Raw genomic sequence first — 19,441 nt, forward strand, 5'->3', positions numbered from 1 at the left:
AATGATTTCTTCTCCATGATTATATTTTTGACTTTTCTTCATTACTACTTCATATGGAATACTTTGCTTTAGTGTCTTAAAGCAAAAGTGAGACCTTGCATTATATACCAGTTTCAAAAAAATTACTATGTTCAGAAATGACGACATAAAGTATACTAGGAGAATGGAAGGGGACAAGAGAATGAGTGTGGGTAGAAAATGTTGTGGCTGTATGACAAAGCAGCATCAGGGGTAGGAGTAAGTCAGCCCTTCAGTGTTCACAGAGGAGTGTGGAATGTTTACCTTTTATAGTCAGTATCATTTTCTCCAAGCTATATAGCAACATTGGTGTAATATTTGCTTAAATTAATTTTTGAGATTTTATTTTTATTTTATGAGTGCTTGCGTGCATGAATGTTTGTGCACCATGCTGGAAACTGAACCTGGGTCCTTTGGAATAGGAGCCTGGTGCTCTTAACTGTTGAGCCATCTCTCTAGCCCATAATTGCTTAAATTTAAGTTACTGACATCCTTAATTTTATTTGTAGGTGAGAGAACTGTAAGAATCCCTACCAAGATCTTCTTGGTGAATTATATGAAAGATTAGTTCATTGTATTAATTTTAGAGATGATACATAGAGTCTTAAAGGAATGCTTCAAATACTGATAGGATCACAAATTTATTTTATCATTAAACCTTGTCTGTGATGATTTATCCTTCTTACTCTTTCTCCTTATAGAGTTACAAGCTAGCTATTACAGATTTAACTACAGCTGTCAACATGGACAAGAACAGTTACACAGCATTTTATAACAGAGCATTGTGTTACACCAAGATAAAGGAACTTGAGATGGTAAATAACCATTTTAGTAAATGAGAGATTTAAAGCATTCAAGAAGTAACATACATTCAGTGGCTTCTTGTCTTGGACAAGAGATCAATAAACAATATTTCAAAATCAACATGTTAAGGCATTTATAAACATATGTAAAGCATATATATTTCTTTCTTATTTCTGCTAGAATCTTGGAAAATATTTCCTATTGAAATACAACTATACAGGACCTCTGGCAGTGGAACCAGGATGTATTCCTCGTGCATGAAAGGACTTTGGGAACACATTCTCCATGGAGGGATACTCCCTTAGCCTAGAGAGAGGAGGGAGGGCCTAGGTCCTACTCCAGATGACAGATTCTGTTGATCCCTCCTGGAAGGCATCACCCTCCCTATGGAGTGGTCTGGGGGCATGGGATGGGAGGGGGGTGTTGGGAAAGTTGAGAAACCACACAGAACCATTTCAAAATAATATTGACTTCTTTCCTCATGCTAAATTATCTTATGCTGTCAATTCATTTTATAATGCCTACACAAATATTTAAATGCCTGTATAAATTAGGATACGTTATATAAGTATCATCTGAGTAAATCTTTTACTGATACACCATTGTACGTAATTTTATAGAAGTGATCGCCAGAAATACTGTTTTATAACCTGGACCAAAGATAGAGCAGTTCATGGAGTTATTTGTTGTAGAATTTAGAGACTATACATGCAGTGAAGATTATAGAGTTGTGTGTTCCACGTGCAGGGATTGTTGACAGGGACTTGTGCATGTTTTACAGGTTGCAGCAGCAACTGTATTTCTCTGTCAGACTCATTTGTGTTTCCTAATCTGTCCTCCATTGCCTCATACTTTGTCAATATGGTTGATTTCAATGAGAATTATCTAAGTGTGATCCCCTACCTGCAGGATCTTTGTGTTCTCTTTCTTCCCTGTCTACCTGTCTCTCCTTCCTCCCTTCTGCCCCCTCTCATAGTGGCAGAGCATTCTTTTATTAGATGTCCTGTTCCCACTGCTCTAGGTAGACACTCCCATACCCCACATCCCCCAGCCCTGTCTGTAAAACTCAGCTAAGGCTGCTTACAGCTTCTAGAGATGTGGAGGTCACAGGGAAGACAAAGGTTGAGAAAGCTCCTGTCTAGCAGAAGAATGCAACATTCCTGACAGCTAGCCTAGCAAATTTGCCTTCCTCTACAAATGCAGACAAATTAATAATTAATTTTTACAAGGCAGTTGTTAAAGGAGCTAACTAAAGGATCATTTAGCAGGTTCCTATGGAGCAGGTGTCTTGGGGGACTTTCCTTACACCCCCATTCCTACCTGAAGGTAAGCACAGGCCAAACACAATGGGCTGGCTAAGAAAGGACCTCCCACATGTTGTCTCAGTCATGTGCAAAAGCTAATTCTTGGTTAATGAAGAACATGGAAGCCAATCTGAATAAATGAGACCAAAATAGTGTTTCAAAATATTGGTGATTGTCAAGGTGCCTGGACCCCAGAGCATTCCATCTGCTCATTTTACAGACAAGGACATGAAAGTAGGGAGAGGCCACAGAACTTATCCAAGTCACACAGGGAGTTAGAAACCAGTGCTAGCATTCACATGTTTGTTTCTGGGTTCACAATTCTTAGATAGCTTTACAAAGCAGTTTGACTCTGGATTGGCTAGTATGTCATTTCAAAGTGTCACCACCTCCCCTTCTGCCTACTTCACCCACTTTTCAGCATTCTTTCCATCACTGGTCTGACATGCTTAGGCATTCTTTATGGATAGAGTTTCATAAAATCTAAGTATGGTGAATTTTTTTATTGTTTGAAATTTTAATAACTCAAAAGTAGTCACTGTTGGTCATTAACAAGCACAAATACTTAGACAATAGCAAAATGAAAACATGTATTATTGAAGCACAAAGCTGAAGAAATTACTTGGTTAAATTTCGATATATTTCTTGAATACTTTTTTCAGTGCCCACGTGGAGTTTATTGAGAGAGGGGAGAGAGAAAGAGGGGGTAGCTGGTGGCCAACCGAAAGAAGGAGAGGGGGGGGGAACAGAGAGGGACCAGAGAGAGAAACCAGAGAGACAGAGAGAGAGCAAAGAGAGAGCAGAGAGAGAGAGAGAGCAGAGAGAGAGCAGAGAGAGAGCAAAGAGAGAGCCAAGTGCTTGCTTTAAAAGAGGCTTGCACATATATAAATGAGATTTAACCAAGCAAAATCTCTAAATACAGGTCTCTTTTTTTTTAATCAAATTTCTTGTCATGTATCAACTCTGAAAAGTTATTAAGAATATTTTCAGACAAAAGTAGACATTGGAATCCGTTTTAAAATCTCTGAATAAACTAGCTTGTCAGATTGATCATGAAGTTAGACAGGAAGAAGACAGTTTACATGCCTGTTTTCTTTCCTCAGTGCCTGCAGGGAGGAGGCCTTATGCATGCCATGGTTCTATCACAGTGGTTTTCTAATCTTCAGTTTCCTCTGTCCAGAAGGTGTTCACATAGCCTTAGAACAGCATGGTGGATTTTGACTCTACTATTCTTTAATAATGAAAACAGTAGCCATCACCTCTTATTTATGGCTTACTGTATGATAAGAACCAAGCTAAACACTTTATCAATATATAGTCAAGGCATTTCTGTTTTAGGCAGAAATTGAGGGATGGTAAGCACCATTGGGATTTCTAGGTTCTCAAACAAGGGTTTGGGCAGCCACACATGTAGGTAATAGAAGGAAAAGAATGGGTTTATTAAGGGGATAAGGGCACTTCTAAGACTGGTAGTGGGTCATAGCTAGAAATGTCAAATGTCAAAATTTCCATATGGCCTGAAGCAGTATGTTGAAGAAGCTGTATGAAGCATACTCCCCCCCCCACCCCCCAATGCTCTGCTGTGTTGGCCTTGGGAACATGTGGTAAGGGATTTCTAGATCAGTTTCACTATTTATTTTTGTTTTCATTATTGTAAATTGTATGAGTGTTTTACCTGCATGTATGTCTATGTACCATGTGCATTCAGTGCCCACAGAGGCCAGAAGGGTTGGATATCACAAGATTAGAGTTATTGTTATGAATGGTCATATGTGGGTGCTGAGAATCAAACCATGGTTCTCTGGTAGAGCCCTCAGTGCTTTAAGTACCAAGACATCTCTTTGGAAATCTAACAAACTAGTTGATTCAGAAATTCTAAAATATATTCCAGTGGTATCTTTAATATGCAAATTTTGACCTCACACTCCTGCCATATTTGTAGGTAGACTCTGAAATGTACTGAAACATGCTCGTTTTGAGGAAACAGGCTTCAATTAAGTAACTTTTCTTAAACTCAACATCTAGTAATGGCAACTGATGATACAAAATCAGAGAAGGCTACAGCTCTTGCCATCTTAGCCAAAACTTTTAGATTGGACAAACTAGAAAATGTCTATACAGAATGTGGAAATTCAGACATTAAGATCATGAATTCAAGGCCTAGGAAGAGTTGAGTGGCATGACACTATGTATCTCAAGGGTCAATAAAACAAAAGAAAAACCAAACCAGGAAGCCCCTTCAGGCTTCCCACATCTGGCACCCACCCTGAGTGTCCATGAACTCTCACTTAGAATTCTTTCTCATGTTCAGCTGCTTAATGGATCTCTAGGGCATCTACAGACTCTACATTCTGTGAGTCCTTGGAAATTATAAGTCAGACAAAGAGTAATGAACAGTCTAGGTGGTTCTTCAAATATTGCTAAGTGTTTTGTAGGCCTAGCAATGTTTATATTTATATCACAGTATACATATAAGATCTCCAATTGTACAGTATCTTTAGACACATGCATGTGCCAGGAAATAGGAGAGAAGGGCAAATGAGCAAGCAGAAAGTTAAATTCTGTTTATTTACCTTTTTTTTAGTCATACAATAACTTTGTATTGTATGGTCTTTGTTTTATCAACCACATGGCTCTTTTGAACAAAATATCCACCAAAAATAATTTAGAAAAATTTACTCTTTAGTACTTAGCACAGAAGAGACATCAGTGAAGCTTTGCCTCTTTGGCCAATAAAAAAAAATTAAGCAGAAGTGATTCCTTCTTGGTTGATTTATTCTTTGAGCTCAGGTAGCCTTTTTTAAAAACAACGAGTAAACTCATCAATAAAGTTTGAACTTCCCTACTTCCTTCTTCACTCTTATTGTGATCTCTTTTCATTGTGGTTAATTCATTTGATACATTTGTGATTTATTCATTGGACTAAAAGCTACGAAATGACATGCCTGTTATGTGAAAGATGCATGTCACTAAGTTTACAGTAGTGAAAAGATTAAACACTTACCTCCTGCAGCTTAGGCTTTAGTAGGAAGGCAATACAGTTCCAAAAAGAATTTAAATTTCAAAAAGTAACCTCCATTTTCTTTTCAAGTGAATGTGTTATTTGGAAGAAGTATCCTGTGTGTGTGTATGGGGGGGTGTGAGTGTTGAGTCCCTTCCAAACTATGCAATGTATATGTGTATACATGGGCAGCAAACGGTTGGCATGGGAACGACAGGCACAATGAGTACTTATTTAAAAGCAGCACTAACCATAGTCATATAGCTAAAAGGACTCCTCAAGTTGAGCATAGACTCATGTCACATTCCACAATTGATTCTGAGATCCTACTCTGAGTAGAAGCATATTTGTCTCAGGACAGTGTCATAAGCAAGGCTCCAAAGAGTTGCCCCGTGGCTCTAAGTGACTTTTTTATTTTCAGGCTTTAAGAGATTATGGAATTGTGCTGCTCCTTGATGCAGGAGAAAGAATAGCATTAAATACCTTTATTAACCGTGGACTCATCTACACTGAACAAAAGCGATATGGCTTTGCATTAGAGGTGAGCCTTCCTGTGATGTGGGTAAATGTACTACTTGATCACACTTCCTTAGAAAAGTAGTATTTAGTGCTACAGATTAATAGTGTTAACGAATGACAGCATTAACAAGAATGGTATTGAAATGTCTGGGATCACTAACAGAATTTTTATAAAGCCTAAGCACTTTCACCTTCATTTTAATTACAACTGGATGGTTAATGTGTTATTATTTTTTACTTAAGGCTATTATCTCCCAAAGGAAATACTTGAAAAACTCAACTGTTTAGCAAAATTAATTGTACATATTTTGTTCTGTTCTACAATGTTCTTTCTCACTCATAGTTTTCCTTTTCCTGTTGAAATTTGTCAAAATAAATCAAACAGGGCAGGGCATAGCTGTATAGAATGACTACCGAGAACAGCCTCGTAAGCCTTTAAGAATAGACCTTCAGAACTGGATTTTATGGAAGCATATTGGAAACCATTTTCAATTTAATTTAATTCTTTATAAAATAAATGTAGTTCATAATTCCATTTTATCATTAATATGACTTGACAGTGATTTTTTGGAATTAAAATTTAGAAACAAGACAAAGATGGAATATCCATTTGTAGTTAAGTGACAGTCATTTTATGTATTTGTTACAGCCACACATAATGAAATATTTCCTTGCTACATTCCAGCTTTGACAGTTGTACAGATTTATAATTTAAGCTTAGAGATAAGAACATAAATATTTAAAAGAGGCTAAATAAGACCTTTGAGTAAGTACTGAGGCAGGAGCTGGAATATGTTTTCTTAGACAAGGCAGCTTTAATGTTTGCGAGTCAAGAGAGAATTACTCTTGACTCTTCACCTACCACACATTTAGTCCACTAACAAGTCTAGTTCATTCTGTCACTGAAACAGATTTTGAAGTATGTCAGTTCTAATTGCTGTTTTCTTCTCAATCAGGAAGTCCTGGGCTAGATTTGAACTCAGATCTCAGAATAGAATTTTCTGTCTCCTAGTCTACTGAAGTAGTTTACCCCTGACAGTGATGTTAATACATTTACCCTTGTACTTGCATTCCCCACAAAGTAGCTAAACAAATCGCTTTAAAACATAAAGCAGATGAAGTTATTCCTTTGCTCCAAACCTGCAGTAACCTCATCCCAACCAAAAAAACCTGGATTCCTGACCATTAAAACCAAGGTCCTACTCGAAGTGACTGACACTCACTCCAGGCTCCATTGCCAATCTTCTTTCCTACTTTGGGCCCTTTCTACTTGGACCTTTTGCCACTCTCTGGAAGGCCCAGCTCCTTTCCTGTTCTGAGGTGATAATCAAGCTGACCCCATACACACAACAAAGCTGTAACTCTAAGCCCTTCTTTAGTCCAAGTTTCTGATTAAATACAATCTTCCAATCAAAAATAAACTGAAATATTAAAAGACCTCAAAATAAATTTGGAAATGTGATAAACACACACTGAAGAAATCAGCAGAAAACAATAAGATATTATACTCATATCCAGTGATGTGAATAGTTATATCAAATAGAAATGGTCAAAAGGTGCCAAATAAAAGAACTGAATATTAGAAGAGAATTTTGAAAAAAAAATCTAGTATATTCTGAGTACAAGAAACACAGTTCAAATATAATGATAGAGAAGATACATTAAAAAAAACATACAAAAGCAAAACCATGATCCTTGCTTTGTGTAAAGGAAACACATCATTAAAAATTAAGTACAAACATTTATGGTGCAGTCAGAGAAGAAATGATAAAGGTTATAACAGTGTGTGATAAGAAAAAGGATCAAGACAACATCATAAAGACTATCCATGGAAAAAAGATGTGTGGAAGGATTGATGGACCAAAACCTTAGGTGGCATGAGACCTGGAGCAAATAGATAAATAGTGCACAGCTATTTGACGTTCCCAAGACTAGCTTGATCAGGAAGCATCTAGTCTGGAATGCCTGGGGGGCTAGTGGCACATTATGTTGCAATGGGAACATTTGCCTGTGCCTTTTCCTTCTTGCAAATCTACCAGGTGAGACAGAGGAATTAAAAACAGATATAATAAAAGGTTAAAGTTAGTATAGACATGATATTTAGGTATCACACAGTACTGTTCAGGGTTTTTTTTTTTTTTTTTTTGCCTTAAATTTAAATACATGTGAGGAGACATAGATAAAGTATCAGACATTTGAGGGATGCAGAGTTGGTATCCCACAAACATATTGTCTAGGTGCATAAGGATGATGGAAGAAGGGGAAGTGTGTGAAGGGGAAGAAGGGGAGGAGAGTTAAACTCTTCTGTGTACGGAGTGAATAGTTGTAAATTAAATAAGTTATACTGCTCATGTTATTTAGGAGTTTGAAGGCAAACCCCAGAGTAACACATAAAGTTAATTGCCCTTAAGGAGTGTGACTAGGAGTAAGGAGAAGTAGAATAGAGGATCATTGTTTAGAATTCGGTAGTTTTACAACATGCCACCTACAATACAATGGATTACTTTAGTAAGAATAAAAGTAATAATATAAACGCATCTTTGGATCTCTTTACAAATTATAAAATAAAGCTGGTCAGATTTAAAGAAGTAGTAAGTTGACAGAATTTGATGCTCTGGAGACAGCATTGGTTCCCATTTCAGGTACATTGGTCGTGACAGGAACTAGAAAGATGTAGCCATCTGTGATTTCCATAGAAGGGGAGTTGAGGGAGAAGCATGGTAAATTAGGGCAGCAAGCTTCCACAGGAGATAGGTTAGGATTCTCAGACACAGAATGACCACACCTGGTAGACTGCTTGCTCAGATTACATTTAAGGAGATAGCAGATTTCTGATTTCCACCTAGGATCCTTCCATTTAGTCTGAAAATGTGCCATGTAGCTTTAAGATTAGGATCCCTACTTTGAGATTGGTCAGTGATGATGCCATTTCCTCTTATGGACCCTAGATTTTCAGTTATACCTTACTCTCAAATCTTTTACCCCTACTCATAGTAGAAAAATCCATGCTACTTCTTGAGACAAGCAGACTCTCCCTTTAACAACAACCAGGGGAAGGTTGTGAGGAGAGGAGGGAAGGGAAACGATTGGTTGAGGCAGTGCCTCTCTAGTTGGGCAGTGCATGTCCGGCCTAGAAGGTGTTGGTTACTTTTAAGAAGCAAGTTTGTAGGGATTTCATTTTGCCAGTCCAGGAGAGGTTACCATCTGCCCATAATTCAGGCTAGCTAAGTGAAGTAACAGGCAGAAATACCCATGGAGAGTCCCATTGATGCCATTCTCTTGGGAAGAATATGGCAGTTTTTATTTTGTAGAGGTTCTGTATGCTGAGTTTGGAAGGCTTTCCTCCTCATCATAGCAATCAGTAATCATGTAGATACCAGTATGAAACTGATACTTGTTTTGTAGGTATCATTTGACTATAGATTCAAGTTTGGTACTGTTCTTATTTTCTTTCATGCAGAAAATATTTCTGTAAGACTTTGAGGTGATTACAAGCTCTAGACAACATTTTCCACATTCTGGTCCATTTTGGCAGGCTCTCACACAGCAGACTCAACACTTCTGGTCCCCTTAAACAGCCTTTCCCAGGGCCTCTCAAATTTATTCCTACCTACTCCCCAGAATTCACACCTTAGGGGTAGTGTTTTCATTTCTCCTTGGGGAACACTTCTCGATCCTTGAACAGAACCAAACACCTCCTTCCAGAAGCCTGGATTCCGCAAGTAAATTCAGAGTTAGCCTATGCACAGTGCTTTGTTACCTAATGGTCCAAAAGTCATGTAATTCTAAAGGTTCTTTTGGGGGAATTTCCTTTTGTGTCTGAGATGGGAAGTTTCCAGTGCTATACACACACACACACACACACACACACACACACAAAAGGAAGTAAATGAGATACTTTATTGCATACCACAGAATAGCACCGCAGGAAAAGTTCCTGTTCTCAAGGTAGATGCAAATAACACAGACTCGGAATGTCAACAAAGATTGGCATTCCTTGCTCCATCCATTCTCATAAGATGAAATCCTATGGAGAAGAAAGTGAATCATTAGCAAGATGTCTATTTTAATGCTTTATGTGATGTATACTTATGTGGAATCAGAGTTAGAAGAAAGTTTTAAGAAAACCCATGACAAGTTAACGAGATCTTATAAAATTGTTTCAGGATTTTAAACAAGCTGCACTGATAAGCGAGACTAGCGTGAGCCTTTGTCAAGCTACTGCCATGTGCCACCACAGGTATGGAGCGCCATTGTTGTCAAGGGGAAGCAAGCAAGGGCACTAAGTAGACATAACCACTTAGAGCCCCATACAGAAGATGGAAGGGAATGGAAAGGATGGAAGGAAGTGTGGCTGTGATAGATTACAAAAATGTGGGGTAGGCATATAAAGATCCTTTCATAGATCCAAGGACCTTGACAGGAGCACCTTTGTGCCTTCTAAGAAACTGACTTGAACCAAATCAGCAATTAAATATTTATATCATCCATTGAAGATATCCGCTTGATTCAAGCCTGTATACAAAATGTTGATTAAATGTATGCATAGCTTGAAGTTTCTAGGCATAAAATAATTTGTTCAGAAAGTTCATTTCCTGGAAAAAGGTATAATTTAAAAATATTTTCAAGAAAAATTTGCTCCAATAAGAGGTATTTATATATCTAAAACTACTGAAAACAATTCAAGGAAATGTCCACAAAATATATTAAAATGTCTTTCTGAGATTTCTATATAAACACATTATAGACAAGAACAATTAGAAATAACAACAGTAACCCACAACATTTGTACAGATTTTAATATGGACACATGTTATTGTTTAATAATAGTTTATACCATTATTTTTGGTAAGAGAAATAATACCAGTTCCTTTGGAGGAGTAAAGTGGGATGATTTGTAAATTATAGAGGCATGTCTGTTCAAATACACAGTTGAAGGACTAGAATAGAGTTCGAATTAGTTGGGAAAGTGACATTCTAATTTTCCTTTTTAGGAGGCACATATGTAGCTACATTTCCCCATGAGAAGTAAAGTCCTTTATTGTAGGATAAAAGTAATATAATAGTTGCAAACTCTGCAGATGCCTTAGGGTTAAAACCTAGTCACAGGCCTTTCATTATACACAGTCATACCTTTGTCTGTTTTGATGCATCAATCTTTGTGCAGTCTGTCTCTTTAAGCACTTGTTATTCTTAAGAAGGAATGGAATGGTGACTGATGTGTTGACTTTGGTAGACGTGTGTAGGCCAAAATGTCTGAGATCATTGCATCTGTCAACATTTGAAACATCCCACAACTTCACTCAGCCTCATTTCTGTTTAACAGCTATTAGAATCGGTCAGTGTCTCCTGGTGTTGAGCTCACATCTTTATGAAGTGTGATCTTGGGGTACAACAGCAAAGGCTCCTTAATGCTGCTCTGAAGTTCCAAATAACCCACTCCCAGCAGCTCTCTCGAATCTCCATTGTTTTCTAATAAAAGTGGAATTTAAATCAACAGCAAAGCCCTGACAGCTCAGTGTTTTAATTCTGTGTGCATTGAAGTTTCACAGTTTTACTGAACTTTAACAACAAAGAATATTTAGTAATTATAAATTCTCTAGAAAAAATTATTTTGCCAACACACATACGCTATGGAAGAATGGCTTACCACTATTTGACATTTTTTTTTTTTGGTAGAAAAAACACTTTTTTTTTTAACTTTAGAAGTTTTATACAAATAATAAACCTTTAAATTTCAGGGCTTTGATCTTTGAACTTAGGGAATTGAAGACTTTCCAGTGTCCTTTGTATATTTCTAGCTCTCACTCTTGTAGTTGCCAGGAGACAACATTCCTTAGGCTGAATATCCTAGTTATTGCCTGATGTAATCACCAAAAGTGTTGTGGTGGTAATGTGAACTTTCAGATCTCAATGAGAAAGCCATCATTGTATTTTAAAAGTGATATCTATTCCTTGGCTGTCACAGACTCTTGCTAGCAGAACACATTTATCATGGTATTTTGATAAGCTATTTTCAAGTCTTTAACTCTGCAAGTCATATTCTTCGGTGTTTGGAGGTATTTGTGATTTGTTTGTACAATTCAGAAGAACATTTGTGGTCACATCTGTGATTACTGTAAATGCAGTGGGCCTGTGTCAGTGTCTCAGAGCAGGCATTGTAAACTCCAGCTCCTCGTGAGAGAGGTGAGAGCAGTCATGTGAGTTTAAGATTCATGTAAAGGCATTTATTTCACAAAATACTTTTAATGTATATTACATATACATTAATGTAATTAATATATGTGACAGCTGATGCTTAATGACTTATAGGTCAATGAACACTTTACCCTGAAAATCTGCCAGATCTTCCCACTGGATTACTGCCATGTTAGGGTTTACTCCAGCTGATAGGGTGCAGTGGCAGCCCTGTCTTCAGGAAAATGAAAGTGTGCTTTCTACAGCTCAGCTGATCCATTTTCTCCTGTGTCTATTGATGTAGGAAGTGGGGGGGGGGGAAGACCCTGTCTTCAGTTCTGCCAACTGATCTGGCCGTGGCTTTCAGTCAGTGATAATTTTAAAGTGCTTGTCAAGTGATGTTAGGAAGTCTGCTTCTTCCCTTTAGGTTGTTTACTCAGCGGGTTGGACTAAGTGCTCCTCAGCACTGGTAACTGATAGATAAAACCGCCCTTTACAGTGTATAATTTGCACTGCAGAGTAAAGGGCTTTGATTCACTTTCTGATTTGCTGCTGCATCATTTGCAGTTGGTTAGGCTACCCAAAAGAAAATATTGTTATTTTTACACCCTGTAGCAGATTTTTTTTTTAATTCCCTGATGGGTGAGAAGAGCGGATGTGATACAAATTGAATACTAATATAAGAGAATGTTCAATAATTTATAGTGAATATATGACAGTTGTCTGTAAAATACAGAACACATAGACCATGTAGGTACATGCTATAAATAAATATTTCTCCACCCACTGGTGGAAATACTGAATTCAAGAAAACCTATCAACAAATGTACTTTACACAGAATCCCTATGCCATTTTTATTCTTGATGAGTAGGGCTAGTCCATATGTGGAATTGCCAATGTAATCCATCAAGATGGTACCTGGAGAGGCACCGTGATCCCACATTCAAATGAACTGGCACATCTTAAATAGTTGCAGTTACTGAGAAAGCAGTGTGGTCCCTGTAAACTACAGAGAGATGGTCCTGTGATTTCCAAGCAGCTACTCACAGAACAAACTCAGAACTCATTAAGGCCATTGTTAACTCTTGCATGTCTGATACATCAGAGGCCACATGTCCCTACTACTTCAGTGTTGATCCTTGTGTGATAGTCTAGACTAGATAGTCTAGTGCACATCTTTGGGTGGTGTTTGACCAAAAGCAAAGACAACAACAACAGAAAAACATGGGCACAGAATCATGAGGGCTCTCCCCCTAAGATTTATTATTTTTATTTATATGTACATATGTGTGCCCAAGGAATCCAGAGAACATCATGTCCCTAGAACTATAGTTATGAATGTTTGTGAGATGCCTGATATGGGTGGCTGGCAACCCATGCTGTGTCTTCTGCAATAACAGCAAGCATTCTCAACCACAGCACCTCTCCAGCCCTCAATTATTTTTGTTGCTATTATGGACAAGTATTGAAAGAAATACTTGATACCCCCCAGTGAAATGGGATGTCCCTTAAAAAGAAAAGAAATACTAAATATGTAAAAATTTATTTTTAATGTATGCTGTGAGTCACTCAATTATGGGATAAGTTCCATAGGAGGCATTTTTAGACAAGTTTGTTTGTATGTGAGAATCATGAAGTACACTTATATAAACTAATGTAATTATGGCATCTCTATTGGATTATCATTGTATTTATGGTCCTCTGTAGACTGAAGCATTATTAGATAGATTGAGACTGTAATTTAAATAGCACATGTTATCAATATCAGTGCATGTTTTACTGTGTTGGTAACTTATCATTGTTAAAACAAAATTTAGTACTGCCATTTAGATAGCTAGTTTTTGGAAAACATAATTCTAGAATAACATTCTACATTGTGCTGTGAAAATGGTTTTTAAATTTTTATATTTATTTGTTCATTTTTTGCAAACATGCACACATGTGGATGTTACATAGCTATTTCCTTCTACCATGTGGGTTACTGGGATCAAACTTAGGTCATCAGACTTGGCAGTAAGAGACCTTGTGGTTCTTGAAAATGATTTTTACTTCCCTTCTTCTCCTTCCCCAAATCTCCAGCAATGCTTCCAGACTTCCATAGACCTTATAGACTCATGTGCTACTTATAATAAATAATAAAAGTAAAAGACTGTCTACAATCTTTAATACAAATCTTTTGGAGAAAGTTATATGCAGAAAAACAGTGAATAGGGTGCTATTTAGTTCACCAGAAAGCATCACATTTCCTTTCTTTCTTTCTTTCTTTTTTTTTTTTTTTCTTTTTTCTTTTCAGGATTAAGGAATTTGAAGGAGCTGTTGATTTCTTTACCAGGGCTATTAAAATTAACGCACGTTTTCTGGATGCTTATGTTGGACGGGGGAATTCTTACATGGAATATGGACAGGACGAAGCTCTGAAACGAGCTCAGAAGGACTTCCTGAAAGCGCTGCATATTGACCCATCATCTTTAAAAGCCAGAGTTAGTCTAGGCTATAATTTGCAGGTAACATATGACAGACAGCATTTTCAGCACTGAGAGCACTGCTTGGACAGAAAAAAGATATTTGGCTTTTTACTGGTGATATGGACAGATGTTACTTCTCAGGCTATGAACATTTAGTTTTCCTTTACTGTACTATGGAGGGTAGGAGTGGGGAGCAAGGACTCAATTAACACAGAGAAAGTGCTTAGATGAGCCTGAGCTCAGCAAAGCCTGATAGATAATGCTGGAAGAGACGGGATTGTTTGTTATCATGACCAATGTCCAGGAATGTGTTAGAGAGAAAAGATTGCCTTCCTAGGATTAAACCTATAATTTGCATTCTAAAAAAAATTACAAACAATCCACAGTCTACTTAAAGAATGGATTGGATGACTACACAAGAGCTAGAGCTGACTGGTAGCCAATGCAATATGCTCACAGTCTGAACTCCTTACAATATGGATGAGGAGTGGATCTGTTCCCCCAGAGACAGCCTTTTATAAGAAATGCAGTTTCTTTTGCATAGTTGTTTGGAGAGAGAGGTTAAGTGCATGAGTAGTTACTTGATTGTAATTGTAATAAATGCAACAAAACCAAAACAAACAAGCAATAATTCCCAAAGAGATTTTGGTACAAAGAAACCCAACTAAGGGTTAGGAGATATATATTTATACTTATGTTGAGGTGTGTGAAACACTAGTATTGTGGTAGGGGAGGGACTCGGGCTAGGATTTAGTGTTGAGATGAGGGGAACAACCAAGGACATATTGTAAGAAGACGCTGAGTAGAATGTGATGGAGAAAGTGAGATTTGTGATGACACTAAGAGAATTAAATGAGACCTGTAATAAAAGCTTTGAAGTATATTTAAAATGGGAATATCCCTAATCAGAGATAGGCCATCAAATTTGTATTTTGTGAAAATTACCACTGGGTATATAACCAGAAATAGGGATTGAAAAACATATGTAGAAATGTACAGAAGGGCCAATAGAGGAGAGTTAGGGCCATCCACGTGCTGTCCAGGGAAAGGAGGGACAGCCTGTTCTACAAATACATACAGGTTCTTTTCTGTTCTCCTAGGACTGGGGCTAACACAGTGAGCATAGCAGATGTCAGAACAACTGATAAGTTAAATCCTATTGTGAGGTGGTTTGCAGTTTAATATTCTGATAGTGCAACCTCAGTTTGCCTACTTTTGTTTATTAGATGAATTTTGAAGGCTTGCAGATTTCCAAATACTTGACTCAGAGAGTTTGCTCATTAGGAATCGGGATCTGGTCCTCTTTGTAGTTATATTGCCTTATAGCTCTATGTGACAGTCACTGGGCTCAGGCTGGGTAGAGTTTGCCAGCCTCTGAGACTCTGGCAGGTTGAGTATTTGAGCCCATGAGAGAAAGAACAGAGGCTGGAGCTTAGTGAATTAATTAACTCCCTGCCTTCCTGTTGGGGAAGTGTTTAGTTGCCAGGTGGCCTGCTCTAGGAGACACCCTGACATCCTTCTATTAATGGTTCCTGTCTCCTGACCTTTTTCCTCTTTTCTCCAGTTGGCACTAAGGTTGTTATAAACAGATGCTTGGTAGATTTACATATATCTATCTTCAGTGGAGTGTATAAAGTGTTCTTAAAATTCCAGATGCTGTAACAATTCATTTGCACTGTGACTCCATTAAATTATGGAACACATGCTAATTTTGCTTAGTGTGTTGTGCATATATTATAGGTATCTGAAATAATCTATCTATAAACATACCTACCTGTTTGTCTACAGACAGACAGACACACACACAGGCGCGCGCACACACGTGTGCACACACACACACGCACATACACACACACACACTTGGTTGAGACAAGTTCTCACTGTGTAGACCAGGCTGTCCTCAAACCCCCAGCAATGCGCCTACCTCTGCCTCCTGAGTGCATGGCACCACTTTCAGCTATTTGTAGATTTCGCTGTAAGTGTTTTGACATATGGCTGTCACATAGCAGCTATGACTTTAAGTTGTCTAAGATTAGTATAGTAGATGAATATAAACTTAAATTTATTTCAACATAATGTGATCATAAATACTCAAAGACAATTAGGTCATTGAAGATACTTATTTTGTAGCCTGCTTTTTTATTTAAAATACCTTATCTTTAGTACCATATACTATATATATATATATATATATATATGTATATATATATATGTATATATATATATATTATTGAGTGAGAATCAGAAACATTTGTCATGTTACAGACTTGCTTAATGAAACTGAACAACTATTTTAGGCCCAAGGAAAATTCCAGAAAGCTTGGAATCACTTTACTATTGCCATAGAGGCTGATCCAAAGAACTACCTAGCTTATGAAGGACGAGCTGTGGTTTGTCTTCAAATGAGTGATACTTTTGCTGCAATGCAGGATATTAATACTGCCATAAAGGTAAAAAAAGTCTATATTGATGCTACTATTATATATATTCACACCATCAATGAATAAGTCTAAGTAAGTTGTTCTGTGTTACCTATTATAAGTGATATATAGGAATAATGTTTTGTTTTCCCAGAGTTAGGCCCAGGGTGAAGAGCTATTACAGTTTACTTATTTTGTAATATAAATGCATTTAAAATTTGTTTTAGCAAATGCACCTTGTATGTTTCATAGGACCTTAATAGTATTCCTTAATACAAGATAAATTGAAAATGGAACAGTGATGTCCCAAGTTTGAAGCAATTAGAGAACACGATAGATGTCTGGCTTCTTTCTATAGTGAAGGACCAGCCTTCTTATGCTTTGAATTCTCTTCCAGATTTTGTGCTTTGTTTCTATAATTTTGGAATATTATATAAGTATTATAAAGGGTAAAAAGGAAAGGACTTAAAGATAATTGTTTCTACATAGGACAGTGAAGCATGTTAACTGTTCAAATTAATGTCTTTCATCATTTAACAGATTAACAGGTAAATGTCCCCTGTGTCTATTCCTTGGAAAGGACTTGAGTAAAACTGTAAAATTATCTGTGTTATGGCAGGCATTCAATAAAGCATTGACATGAGAGCAATTTCATACCAAGCCCTTTCTAAAAATATTTGCTCTAATAGGGTTTTACCTACACTGTAACAGCACTTGTTCCCACAAGTGGATTTCATAACATTCATTTCACAGACATGAAATTGGAGATTAATAATATTCCCAGATGCCAACTCCTCCTATGATTATGTTGCAGATCAATACTACAGCAGAATTCTTAACAAATCGTGGCGTGATTCACGAGTTTATGGGTCAACAACAGAATGCAATGACAGACTATGATGCAGCAATTTCTCTGGATCCCAAGTGTTGGCTGGCTTACTTTAACGCAGGAAATATCTACTTTCACCACCGGCAGTTTGCTCAGGCATTGCACATTTTTCTCAACATTGTTTTCTTTGACATTAAATACTTCTTTGTTATATACAGTTTTAAAGTGAAGTGTTTATACCTTAGGTTAATAAATAATGTAGTGTTGGTAAAGATGATTATAACTTTTAATTCTTACAGTTGTGTAAATGTATGCTCCTCAGTGTTCTTGGCCATTCAGCACTGGTCAGTAAACACTGATTTTAATTTTCTAATATTTGGCCATTCTCTTTATCTATCCAGTTTCCAGGCTGTAATTCTCTTTCCTCTATCACACTTACACTTCCCTGAAGACCCTCTTTATGCCGGGATGATTTATCCAATGCATGTTAGGGTGTGTTTTCTAATTATCTGTTATATGAGCGGAGGATATAAGGAGACACAATTTTTAATATATTTATTATTTTTTCTTATTTTACATATCAGTCTCAGTTCCCTCTCCTGCCTTCCCTCCTTCCCATGCTCCCCAAACCCCTGCCATTCGATCCCCCCCCCAACTCCACAGGAGGGTGATGCCTTCCAGGAGGGATCATCAAAATCTGTCAAGTCAGTTGGAGTAGGGACTAGGCCCTCCCTCCTACCTCTAGGTTAAGGGAGTATCCCTCCATGGGGAATGTATCCCTTTCGTGCACCAGGGATACATCCTGGTTCCACTGCCAGAGGTTCCTTAGACTGCCCAGGTATTCTAACTGAGACCCATGTTCAGGGTGGGTCCAATGCTGGTTTTCCAGCTATCAGTCTGGGGGCTCATGAACTCCCTCTTGTTTAGATCAGCTGTCTCTGTGGGTTTCTGTAGCCTGTCCCCACTTTCTTATCAGTCCTCTCTCTCTGCATCTGGATTTCAGAAGTTCGGCTAAGAATTTAGCTGTGGGTGGGTGTCTGCTTTTGTTTCCTTCAGCTACTAGATGAAGTCTCTATAATGGCAGATATATTAGTCATCAATCTCATTATCAGGAAAGGACATTTAAGGTAGCCTTTCCACTGTTGCTCAGATTAGATTGTTAGTTGGGATCATCCTTGTAGGTCTCTGGACATTTCTCTGGAGTCAGTTTTCTCTTCAACCCTATAATGGCTCCCTCTATTATGGTATCTCTCTCTCTCTCTCTCTCTCTCTCTCTGTCTCTATCTCTACCTCTATCTCTATCTCTCCTCTTTGCTCCCGTCTATTCGTCCCCTGACTCAATCTTCCTAGTCCCACATGCTCAAGGAGACACATTTTAGTTCTGCTTTTGTTCGGTCACTTAATCTCTTGCCATTCATCTTATTCTACCTGAAATAAAAGCTTTTTAGAATTTTACATGAGATAATTTTAGAAAATTACATGTAATTTTACATGAGAATTATATGAGTGGAATGGTGGAATGTACTTAGAGGAACAAACCTCTTGTTTTTCTGTTTGTTTGTTTTTAATCGTTGTCTTTTTAGGTGTAGTCACTGTTGTGTTTTCTGAAATTTACCTTGTTCTTTACTATTTTGAGTTGAGTGAATTTACTTATCACTTATTAATTTATATTATGATAATATAATAATTTGTTAGTGCTTTATCTATTTTCTGAGTATTGTTTTGACAGAATCCCATGTATTTTTTGGTCTTTATTTTTAAAAACTGAGTAAGATACAAATAACGTGAAATCTAAAATCTTAACCATTTTTAAATTCATGGTAAATATATACCATAATGCTCTCTAGAATTTTGTACCTGCAATTTAAATTTCCTCTCTTGCTTGGGAGCATCAGCTGGGAAT

The 19,441-nt window shown here is 37.4% G+C and overlaps 1 protein-coding gene across 1 annotated transcript in view; it reads left to right on the forward strand.

The window, feature by feature from the left end:
- The window catches only part of Ttc6 (tetratricopeptide repeat domain 6), a 164,202-nt gene that overhangs the window by 140,828 nt on the left and 3,933 nt on the right, over positions 1–19,441 (forward strand). Inside the window, exons 25-30 of the mRNA XM_051196046.1 lie at positions 720–833; positions 5,549–5,668; positions 9,813–9,886; positions 14,118–14,328; positions 16,587–16,739; positions 17,524–17,694. Of these exons, the coding sequence (XP_051052003.1) occupies positions 720–833; positions 5,549–5,668; positions 9,813–9,886; positions 14,118–14,328; positions 16,587–16,739; positions 17,524–17,694 (843 nt within the window). The remainder of the gene's footprint in view (positions 1–719; positions 834–5,548; positions 5,669–9,812; positions 9,887–14,117; positions 14,329–16,586; positions 16,740–17,523; positions 17,695–19,441) is intronic.

This window comes from Phodopus roborovskii, unplaced genomic scaffold (assembly GCF_943737965.1).
Source record: "Phodopus roborovskii unplaced genomic scaffold, PHOROB, whole genome shotgun sequence".
NCBI classification, from domain to species: domain Eukaryota; kingdom Metazoa; phylum Chordata; class Mammalia; order Rodentia; family Cricetidae; genus Phodopus; species Phodopus roborovskii.